Below are 12,089 nucleotides of genomic sequence, written 5' to 3' on the forward strand. Positions count from 1 at the left end.
ATCTGCCCCAGCTGACACATGACACTGCCTCCATGTACAGATCTGCCCCAGCTGACACATGACACTGCTTCCATGTACAGATCTGCCCCAGCTGACACATGACACTGCCTCCATGTCTGTGCAGATCTGCCCCAGCTGACACATGACACTGCCTCCATGTACAGATCTGCCCCACCTAACACATGACACTGCCTCCATGTACAGATCTGCCCCAGCTAACACATGACACTGCCTCCATGTACAGATCTGCCCCAGCTGACACATGACACTGCTTCCATGTACAGATCTGCCCCAGCTGACACATGACACTGCCTCCATGTCTGTACAGATCTGCCCCAGCTGACACATGACACCGCCTCCATGTCTGTACAGATCTGCCCCAGCTGACACATGACACTGCCTCCATGTCTGTACAGATCTGCCCCAGCTGACACATGACACCGCCTCCATGTACAGATCTGCCCCAGCTGACACATGACACTGCCTCCATGTACAGATCTGCCCCAGCTGACACATGACACTGCCTCCATGCCTGTACAGATCTGCCCCAGCTGACACATGACACTGCTTCCATGTACAGATCTGCCCCAGCTGACACATGACACTGCCTCCATGTCGGTGCAGATCTGCCCCAGCTGACACATGACACCGCCTCCATGTCTGTACAGATCTGCCCCAGCTGACACATGACACTGCCTCCATGTACAGATCTGCCCCAGGTGACACATGACACTGCCTCCATGTACAGATCTGCCCCAGCTGACACATGACACTGCCTCCATGTACAGATCTGCCTCAGCTGACACATGACACTGCCTCCATGTACAGATCTGCCCCAGCTGACACATGACACTGCCTCCATGTACAGATCTGCCTCAGCTGACACCTGACACTGCCTCCATGTACAGATCTGCCCCAGTTGACATGACACTGCTTCCATGTACAGATCTGCCCCAGCTAACACATGACACTGCCTCCATGTACAGTTCTGCCCCAGCTGACACATGACACTGCCTCCATGTACAGATCTGCCTCAGCTGACACATGACACTGCCTCCATGTACAGATCTGCCCCAGCTGACACATGACACTGCTTCCATGTACAGATCTGCCCCAGCTGACACATGACACTGCCTCCATGTCTGTGCAGATCTGCCCCAGCTGACACATGACACTGCCTCCATGTACAGATCTGCCATAGCTGACACATGACACTGCCTCCATGTACAGATCTGCCCCAGCTGACACAGGACACTGCCTCCATGTACAGATCTGCCCCAGCTGACACATGACACTGCCTCCATGTACAGATCTGCCCCAGCTGACACATGACACTGCCTCCATGTACAGATCTGCCCCAGCTGACACATGACACCGCCTCCATGTACAGATCTGCCCCAGCTGACACATGACACCGCCTACATGTACAGATCTGCCCCAGCTAACACATGACACTGCCTCCATGTACAGATCTGCCCCAGCTGACACATGACACTGCCTCCATGTACAGATCTGCCCCAGCTGACACATGACACTGCCTCCATGTACAGATCTGCCCCAGCTGACACATGACACTGCCTCCATGTACAGATCTGACCCAGCTGACACATGACACTGCCTCCATGTACAGATCTGCCCCAGCTGACACATGACACTGCCTCCATGTACAGATCTGCCCCAGCTAACACATGACACTGCCTCCATGTACAGATCTGCCCCAGCTAACACATGACACCGCCTCCATGTACAGATCTGCCCCAGCTGACACATGACACCGCCTCCATGTACAGATCTGCCCCAGCTGACACATGACACTGCCTCCATGTACAGATCTGCCCCAGCTAACACATGACACTGCCTCCATGTACAGATCTGCCCCAGCTGACACGACACCGCCTCCATGTACAGATCTGCCCCAGCTGACACATGACACTGCCTCCATGTACAGATCTGCCCCAGCTGACACATGACACTGCTTCCATGTACAGATCTACCCCAGCTGACACATGACACTGCCTCCATGTCTGTGCAGATCTGCCCCAGCTGACACATGACCCTGCCTCCATGTCTGTACAGATCTGCCCCAGCTGACACATGACACCGCCTCCATGTACAGATCTGCCCCAGCTGACACATGACACTGCCTCCATGTACAGATCTGCCCCAGCTGACACATGACACTGCCTCCATGTCTGTACAGATCTGCCCCAGCTGACACATGACACTGCCTCCATGCCTGTACAGATCTGCCCCAGCTGACACATGACACTGCCTCCATGTCGGTGCAGATCTGCCCCAGCTGACACATGACACCGCCTCCATGTCTGTACAGATCTGCCCCAGCTGACACATGACACTGCCTCCATGTACAGATCTGCCCCAGCTGACACATGACACTGCCTCCATGTACAGATCTGCCCCAGCTGACACATGACACTGCCTCCATGTACAGATCTGCCCCAGTTGACATGACACTGCTTCCATGTACAGATCTGCCCCAGCTGACACATGACACTGCCTCCATGTACAGATCTGCCTCAGCTGACACATGACACTGCCTCCATGTACAGATCTGCCCCAGCTGACACATGACACCGCCTCCATGTACAGATCTGACCCAGCTGACACATGACACCGCCTCCATGTACAGATCTGCCCCAGCTGACACATGACACTGCCTCCATGTACAGATCTGCCCCAGCTGACACATGACACCGCCTACATGTACAGATCTGCCCCAGCTAACACATGACACTGCCTCCATGTACAGATCTGCCCCAGCTGACACATGACACTGCCTCCATGTACAGATCTGCCCCAGCTGACACATGACACTGCCTCCATGCCTGTACAGATCTGCCCCAGCTGACACATGACACTGCCTCCATGTCTGTACAGATCTGCCCCAGCTGACACATGACACCGCCTCCATGTCTGTACAGATCTGCCCCAGCTGACACATGACACTGCCTCCATGTACAGATCTGCCCCAGCTGACACATGACACTGCCTCCATGTACAGATCTGTCTCAGCTGACACATGACACTGCCTCCATGTACAGATCTGCCCCAGCTGACACATGACACTGCCTCCATGTACAGATCTGCCTCAGCTGACACATGACACTGCCTCCATGTACAGATCTGCCCCAGCTGACACATGACACTGCCTCCATGTCTGTACAGATCTGCCCCAGCTGACACATGACACTGCCTCCATGTACAGATCTGCCCCAGCTGACACATGACACCGCCTCCATGTACAGATCTGCCCCAGCTGACACATGACACCGCCTCCATGTACAGATCTGACCCAGCTGACACATGACACCGCCTCCATGTACAGATCTGCCCCAGCTGACACATGACACCGCCTCCATGTACAGATCTGACCCAGCTGACACATGACACTGCCTCCATGTACAGATCTGCCCCAGCTGACACATGACACTGCCTCCATGTACAGATCTGCCCCAGCTGACACATGACACCGCCTCCATGTACAGATCTGCCCCAGCTGACACATGACACTGCCTCCATGTCTGTACAGATCTGCCCCACCTAACACATGACACCGCCTCCATGTACAGATCTGCCCCAGCTGACACATGACACCGCCTCCATGTCTGTACAGATCTGCCCCAGCTGACACATGACACCGCCTCCATGTACAGATCTGCCCCAGCTGACACATGACACTGCCTCCATGTCGGTGCAGATCTGCCCCAGCTGACACATGACACCGCCTCCATGTCTGTACAGATCTGCCCCAGCTGACACATGACACTGCCTCCATGTACAGATCTGCCCCAGTTGACATGACACTGCTTCCATGTACAGATCTGCCCCAGCTAACACATGACACTGCCTCCATGTACAGATCTGCCCCAGCTGACACATGACACTGCCTCCATGTACAGATCTGCCTCAGCTGACACATGACACTGCCTCCATGTACAGATCTGACCCAGCTGACACATGACACCGCCTCCATGTACAGATCTGCCCCAGCTGACACATGACACTGCCTCCATGTACAGATCTGCCCCAGCTGACACATGACACCGCCTACATGTACAGATCTGCCCCAGCTAACACATGACACTGCCTCCATGTACAGATCTGCCCCAGCTGACACATGACACTGCCTCCATGTACAGATCTGCCCCTCCTAACACATGACACTGCCTCCATGTACAGATCTGCCCCACCTAACACATGACACTGCCTCCATGTACAGATCTGCCCCAGCTGACACATGACACTGCTTCCATGTACAGATCTGCCCCAGCTGACACATGACACTGCCTCCATGTCTGTACAGATCTGCCCCAGCTGACACATGACACCGCCTCCATGTACAGATCTGCCCCAGCTAACACATGACACTGCCTCCATGTACAGATCTGCCCCAGCTGACACATGACACTGCCTCCATGTACAGATCTGCCCCAGCTGACACATGACACTGCCTCCATGTACAGATCTGCCCCACCTAACACATGACACTGCCTCCATGTACAGATCTGCCCCACCTAACACATGACACTGCCTCCATGCACAGATCTGCCCCAGCTGACACGACACTGCCTCCATGCACAGATCTGCCCCAGCTGACACGACACTGCCTCCATGTACAGATCTGCCCCACCTAACACATGACACTGCCTCCATGTACAGATCTGCCCCAGCTAACACATGACACTGCCTCCATGTACAGATCTGCCCCAGCTGACACATGACACTGCCTCCATGTCTGTACAGATCTGCCCCAGCTGACACGACACCGCCTCCATGTCTGTACAGATCTGCCCCAGCTGACACATGACACTGCCTCCATGTACAGATCTGCCCCAGCTGACACATGACACTGCCTCCATGCCTGTACAGATCTGCCCCAGCTGACACATGACACTGCTTCCATGTACAGATCTGCCCCAGCTGACACATGACACTGCCTCCATGTCGGTGCAGATCTGCCCCAGCTGACACATGACACCGCCTCCATGTCTGTACAGATCTGCCCCAGCTGACACATGACACTGCCTCCATGTACAGATCTGCCCCAGCTGACACATGACACTGCCTCCATGTACAGATCTGCCCCAGCTGACACATGACACTGCCTCCATGTACAGATCTGCCCCAGCTGACACATGACACTGCCTCCATGTACAGATCTGCCCCAGCTGACACATGACACTGCTTCCATGTACAGATCTGCCCCAGCTGACACATGACACCGCCTCCATGTCTGTGCAGATCTGCCCCAGCTGACACATGACACTGCCTCCATGTACAGATCTGCCATAGATGACACATGACACTGCCTCCATGTACAGATCTGCCCCAGCTGACACAGGACACTGCCTCCATGTACAGATCTGCCCCAGCTGACACATGACACTGCCTCCATGTACAGATCTGCCCCAGCTGACACATGACACTGCCTCCATGTACAGATCTGCCCCAGCTGACACATGACACTGCCTCCATGTCGGTGCAGATCTGCCCCACCTAACACATGACACCGCCTCCATGTACAGATCTGCCCCAGCTGACACATGACACTGCCTCCATGTACAGATCTACCTCAGCTGACACATGACACTGCCTCCATGTACAGATCTGCCCCAGCTGACACATGACACCGCCTCCATGTACAGATCTGACCCAGCTGACACATGACACCGCCTCCATGTACAGATCTGCCCCAGCTGACACATGACACTGCCTCCATGTACAGATCTGCCCCAGCTGACACATGACACCGCCTACATGTACAGATCTGCCCCAGCTAACACATGACACTGCCTCCATGTACAGATCTGCCCCAGCTGACACATGACACTGCCTCCATGTACAGATCTGCCCCACCTAACACATGACACTGCCTCCATGTACAGATCTGCCCCACCTAACACATGACACTGCTTCCATGTACAGATCTGCCCCAGCTGACACATGACACTGCCTCCATGTCTGTACAGATCTGCCCCAGCTGACACATGACACCGCCTCCATGTACAGATCTGCCCCACCTAACACATGACACCGCCTCCATGTACAGATCTGCCCCACCTAACACATGACACTGCCTCCATGTACAGATCTGCCCCAGCTGACACATGACACTGCCTCCATGTACAGATCTGCCCCAGCTGACACATGACACTGCCTCCATGTCTGTACAGATCTGCCCCAGCTGACACATGACACCGCCTCCATGTACAGATCTGCCCCAGCTGACACATGACACTGCCTCCATGTCTGTACAGATCTGCCCCAGCTGACACATGACACTGCCTCCATGTACAGATCTGCCCCAGCTGACACATGACACTGCCTCCATGTACAGATCTGCCCCAGCTGACACATGACACCGCCTCCATGTACAGATCTGCCCCAGCTGACACATGACACTGCCTCCATGTCTGTACAGATCTGCCCCAGCTGACACATGACACCGCCTCCATGTACAGATCTGCCCCACCTAACACATGACACCACCTCCATGTACAGATCTGCCCCAGCTGACACATGACACTGCCTCCATGTCTGTACAGATCTGCCCCAGCTGACACATGACACCGCCTCCATGTACAGATCTGCCCCAGCTGACACATGACACTGCCTCCATGTACAGATCTGCCCCAGCTGACACATGACACCGCCTCCATGTACAGATCTGCCCCAGCTGACACATGACACTGCCTCCATGTACAGATCTGCCCCAGCTGACACATGACACTGCCTCCATGTCGGTGCAGATCTGCCCCAGCTGACACATGACACTGCCTCCATGTACAGATCTGCCCCAGCTAACACATGACACCGCCTCCATGTACAGATCTGCCCCAGCTGACACATGACACTGCCTCTATGTCTGTACAGATCTGCCCCAGCTGACACATGACACTGCCTCCATGTACAGATCTGCCCCAGCTGACACATGACACTGCCTCCATGTACAGATCTGCCCCAGTTGACATGACACTGCTTCCATGTACAGATCTGCCCCAGCTAACACATGACACTGCCTCCATGTACAGATCTGCCCCAGCTGACACATGACACCGCCTCCATGTACAGATCTGACCCAGCTGACACATGACACCGCCTCCATGTACAGATCTGCCCCAGCTGACACATGACACTGCCTCCATGTACAGATCTGCCCCAGCTGACACATGACACTGCCTCCATGTACAGATCTGCCTCAGCTGACACATGACACCGCCTCCATGTACAGATCTGACCCAGCTGACACATGACACCGCCTCCATGTACAGATCTGCCCCAGCTGACACATGACACTGCCTCCATGTACAGATCTGCCTCAGCTGACACATGACACTGCCTCCATGTACAGATCTGCCCCAGCTGACACATGACACCGCCTACATGTACAGATCTGCCCCAGCTGACACATGACACTGCCTCCATGTACAGATCTGCCCCACCTAACACATGACACTGCCTCCATGTACAGATCTGACCCAGCTGACACATGACACCGCCTCCATGTACAGATCTGCCCCAGCTGACACATGACACTGCTTCCATGTACAGATCTGCCCCAGCTGACACATGACACTGCCTCCATGTCTGTACAGATCTGCCCCAGCTGACACATGACACCGCCTCCATGTACAGATCTGCCCCACCTAACACATGACACTGCCTCCATGTACAGATCTGCCCCAGCTGACACATGACACTGCCTCCATGTACAGATCTGCCCCAGCTGACACATGACACTGCCTCCATGTCTGTACAGATCTGCCCCAGCTGACACATGACACCGCCTCCATGTACAGATCTGCCCCAGCTGACACATGACACCGCCTCCATGCCTGTACAGATCTGCCCCAGCTGACACATGACACCGCCTCCATGTACAGATCTGCCCCAGCTGACACATGACACTGCCTCCATGCCTGTACAGATCTGCCCCAGCTGACACATGACACCGCCTCCATGTACAGATCTGCCCCAGCTGACACATGACACTGCCTCCATGTACAGATCTGCCCCAGCTGACACATGACACCGCCTCCATGTACAGATCTGCCCCAGCTGACACATGACACTGCCTCCATGTCTGTACAGATCTGCCCCAGCTGACACATGACACCGCCTCCATGTACAGATCTGCCCCACCTAACACATGACACTGCCTCCATGTACAGATCTGCCCCAGCTGACACATGACACTGCCTCCATGCCTGTACAGATCTGCCCCAGCTGACACATGACACCGCCTCCATGTACAGATCTGCCCCAGCTGACACATGACACTGCCTCCATGTACAGATCTGCCCCAGCTGACACATGACACTGCCTCCATGTACAGATCTGCCCCAGCTGACACATGACACTGCCTCCATGTACAGATCTGCCCCAGCTGACACATGACACTGCCTCCATGTACAGATCTGCCCCAGCTGACACATGACACTGCCTCCATGTACAGATCTACCCCAGCTGACACATGACACTGCCTCCATGTACAGATCTGCCCCAGCTGACACATGACACTGCCTCCATGTACAGATCTGCCCCAGCTGACACATGACACTGCCTCCATGTACAGATCTGCCCCAGCTGACACATGACACTGCCTCCATGTACAGATCTGCCCCAGCTGACACATGACACTGCCTCCATGTCTGTACAGATCTGCCCCAGCTGACACATGACACCGCCTCCATGTACAGATCTGCCCCAGCTGACACATGACACTGCCTCCATGTACAGATCTGCCCCAGCTGACACATGACACTGCCTCCATGTACAGATCTGCCCCAGCTGACACATGACACTGCTTCCATGTACAGATCTGCCCCAGCTGACACATGACACTGCCTCCATGTCTGTACAGATCTACCCCAGCTGACACATGACACTGCCTCCATGTACAGATCTGCCCCAGCTGACACATGACACTGCCTCCATGTACAGATCTGCCCCAGCTGACACATGACACTGCCTCCATGTACAGATCTACCCCAGCTGACACATGACACTGCCTCCATGTACAGATCTGCCCCAGCTGACACATGACACTGCCTCCATGTACAGATCTGCCCCAGCTGACACATGACACTGCCTCCATGTACAGATCTGCCCCAGCTGACACATGACACTGCCTCCATGTCTGTACAGATCTGCCCCAGCTGACACATGACACTGCCTCCATGTACAGATCTGCCCCAGCTGACACATGACACTGCCTCCATGTCTGTACAGATCTGCCCCAGCTGACACATGACACTGCCTCCATGTACAGATCTGCCCCAGCTGACACATGACACTGCCTCCATGTACAGATCTGCCCCAGCTAACACATGACACTGCCTCCATGTACAGATCTGCCCCAGCTAACACATGACACTGCCTCCATGTACAGATCTGCCCCAGCTGACACATGACACTGCCTCCATGTCTGTACAGATCTGCCCCAGCTGACACATGACACCGCCTCCATGTACAGATCTGCCCCAGCTGACACGACACTGCCTCCATGTACAGATCTGCCCCAGCTGACACATGACACCGCCTCCATGTCTGTACAGATCTGCCCCAGCTGACACATGACACTGCCTCCATGTACAGATCTGCCCCAGCTGACACATGACACTGCCTCCATGTACAGATCTGCCCCAGCTGACACATGTCAGTGCCTCCATGTCGGTGCCGGCTGACAGGAAGGAAGTTCCCTGCCGCACTGCATTGGGAGGAGACTCTATGATCAGACACGAGTGACAGGACTCATCCCCGTGCACGGTACATCCGCGTGCCTGAGCAGCAGGCTAGTGGCCAGCACTTACCAGTTACACTGGCCTTAGTCACCCTTTGGATTACCGCTCTCATTGTGCTTTGTTTGGGGACCAGAAAGGAGCAGTCGGTTTGAGCTGTCAACTCGCAGCAGCAGCTCCGTTTCCTACAAGTAGCTTGGTGTTCTGGCGCCCTCTTGTGGTACAACTGATAATTACAGGCTGCAAGCATAGTTTGTCCAGAGAGGAGCAGTCAGGAAGTAAAACGCATCATGGGGGAAATTATGCTAAAAATGGGGCATAAGGCTACGTTCACACTAGCGTTTGGCTAGTGTGCGTCGCGCTAGCGTCGGGCGACGCAGCGGCGACGCACGCGTCATGCGCCCCTATGTTTAACATGGGGGACGCATGCGTTTTTGCTTGTTGCGTTTTCCGACACGTGCATCTTTTTTGACGCTAGCGTCGGACCAAGAAAACGCAACAAGTTGCATTTTTCTTGCGTCCGATTTTCGTCAAAAAACGACGCACGCGTCGAAAAACGCAGCGTTTTTGCGTGCGTTTGCACGCGTTTTTCGGTGCGTCGCGTCGCCGACGCAGCGGCGCACAACGCTAGTGTGAACGTAGCCTTACTGTGAGTGGCATATGGAAAATAATAAAATATGGTAATTTACTCAAAATCTTTATGGTACCCACTTCATCTCCCCTACGCCTTAAATAACAAATATTGCACCTAATGATAAGTTTGGCTTCAATAATACCAGCTTAAATAACCACTTCACTTCGGGTGATTTTTGTTTTTTTCCTCGTTAGTTTTTTCTTCCCTTTTTTCAAGAGCCATAGATTTTGTAGGCATACAAGGGCTTCATATTTTTGTCTTTTTTACAGGATTAGTGGTAGTTTTGAGTGACACCATTCATTTTACCACAAAATGTACTAACAAAAATACAATCGTGCAATCAAATGGTGAAAGAAGACCTCAATTCTGCCATGTTTTTTTGGATTTTGTTCATATGGCATTCATTTTATGGTAATAATAGGCTGGGCGCATGATTCTCCAGGCCAGTACAATTATGGGAATACCAAACTTATATAGTTTTTGCTTTTTTACTAATTAAATAGTGAAAAAAAAGTAAGTTTGTATTAAAAAAATAAAATCAGTTTGTGCCTCCATTTTCCGAGACAAACTTCTTTTTTTGGTCAATGAAACTAAATGAGAGCTTGTTTTTGGTGGGCCGAGCGGATGGTTTCATTGTTATTGATTTGGCGTACATACTGTACAACGATTTAATAGCTTTTTATTGTGTTCTTCCAAGGAGGCGTGCCTCCTGAAAATGACTAATTCTGGCTTTTCAATTTTCTATTCATGTTGTTTACCAATCTTGTTAATTAATTTTAGATTCTGATAGACCAGACTTTTATGGACACAGAGATACCAAATATGTATTTTTATTATTATTTATTTTTAAAGGGAACCTGTCAGCAGGATTGTGCACAGTAACCTACAGACAGTGTCAGGTCGGCGCCGTTGTACTGATTACAATGATACCTGGATTGTTGGAATCCGTCTTGTGGTTGTTGTTTAATCTTTATTTTCAGTTTTGAGTTAATGTCTGTGCTCCAGGGCGGCCTGTGGGGGTCTTCATGTGGTGCTCTGATTAGATATCCTTAATGAAGACTGCTGACAGGTCACTGATCTCTCACTGACCTGCCCCCTAGTTTACATAATGAATATTATCTATATTGAAAAAAAAAAATCACCTTCAGCAGGCAGGCGCCTGTTCTGCACCATGATCACATGTATAATATGCATTTACCGTATTTTTCAGACTATAAGACCATAAGGTGCACCCCAAATTTTCAGAAGGAAAATATGGGAAAAAAAATAATGTGCCAAATGGGGGTCCGTCTTACAGTTCGAATTCAGCTTACCGGGAGGAGGAATCGGCACAGGTCGAAGAGTGGTCACAGGGGGAGCGTGGTCACAGAGATCGTTCGGTGGTCCAGGCTTGAGCGGTGGCCTCCGGTAAATCCCATCCCAGGCTGGTGCGGCGGTGGTGCTCTGGGGTTCCCGGTGGTTCTGCCGGTATTTTGCGACAGATTCGGCTGCGGGGCTCCTCCTGCATTTTGCGATAGGTGCGGCAGTGATGCTCTGTGGTGCGGCAGGGCTCTGCCAGCATTTTGTGAAAGCCCGAAGGCCCCGCAGATCCATTGCTGCTATGCGGTGGCCTCCAGGGAAAATGGCCGAAGGGGGCGGCGCATGCTAAGATTGAGATCTTGGCAACAAAATCTCGTCCCAAGATCTCAGGACGA

General features: G+C 53.0%; 1 protein-coding gene across 1 annotated transcript in view; it reads right to left on the reverse strand.

Annotated features, from left to right (window-relative positions):
* DTD1 (D-aminoacyl-tRNA deacylase 1) overlaps positions 1-10,034 on the reverse strand; it is a 238,208-nt gene extending 228,174 nt beyond the window's left edge. Inside the window, exon 1 of the mRNA XM_069768941.1 lies at positions 9,834-10,034. Within this exon, the coding sequence (XP_069625042.1) occupies positions 9,834-10,011 (178 nt within the window). The 5' untranslated portion in view covers positions 10,012-10,034. The remainder of the gene's footprint in view (positions 1-9,833) is intronic.
* Between the last annotated feature and the right edge of the window lie 2,055 nt (positions 10,035-12,089).

Source organism: Ranitomeya imitator, chromosome 5 (assembly GCF_032444005.1).
Source record: "Ranitomeya imitator isolate aRanImi1 chromosome 5, aRanImi1.pri, whole genome shotgun sequence".
Classification (NCBI taxonomy): domain Eukaryota; kingdom Metazoa; phylum Chordata; class Amphibia; order Anura; family Dendrobatidae; genus Ranitomeya; species Ranitomeya imitator.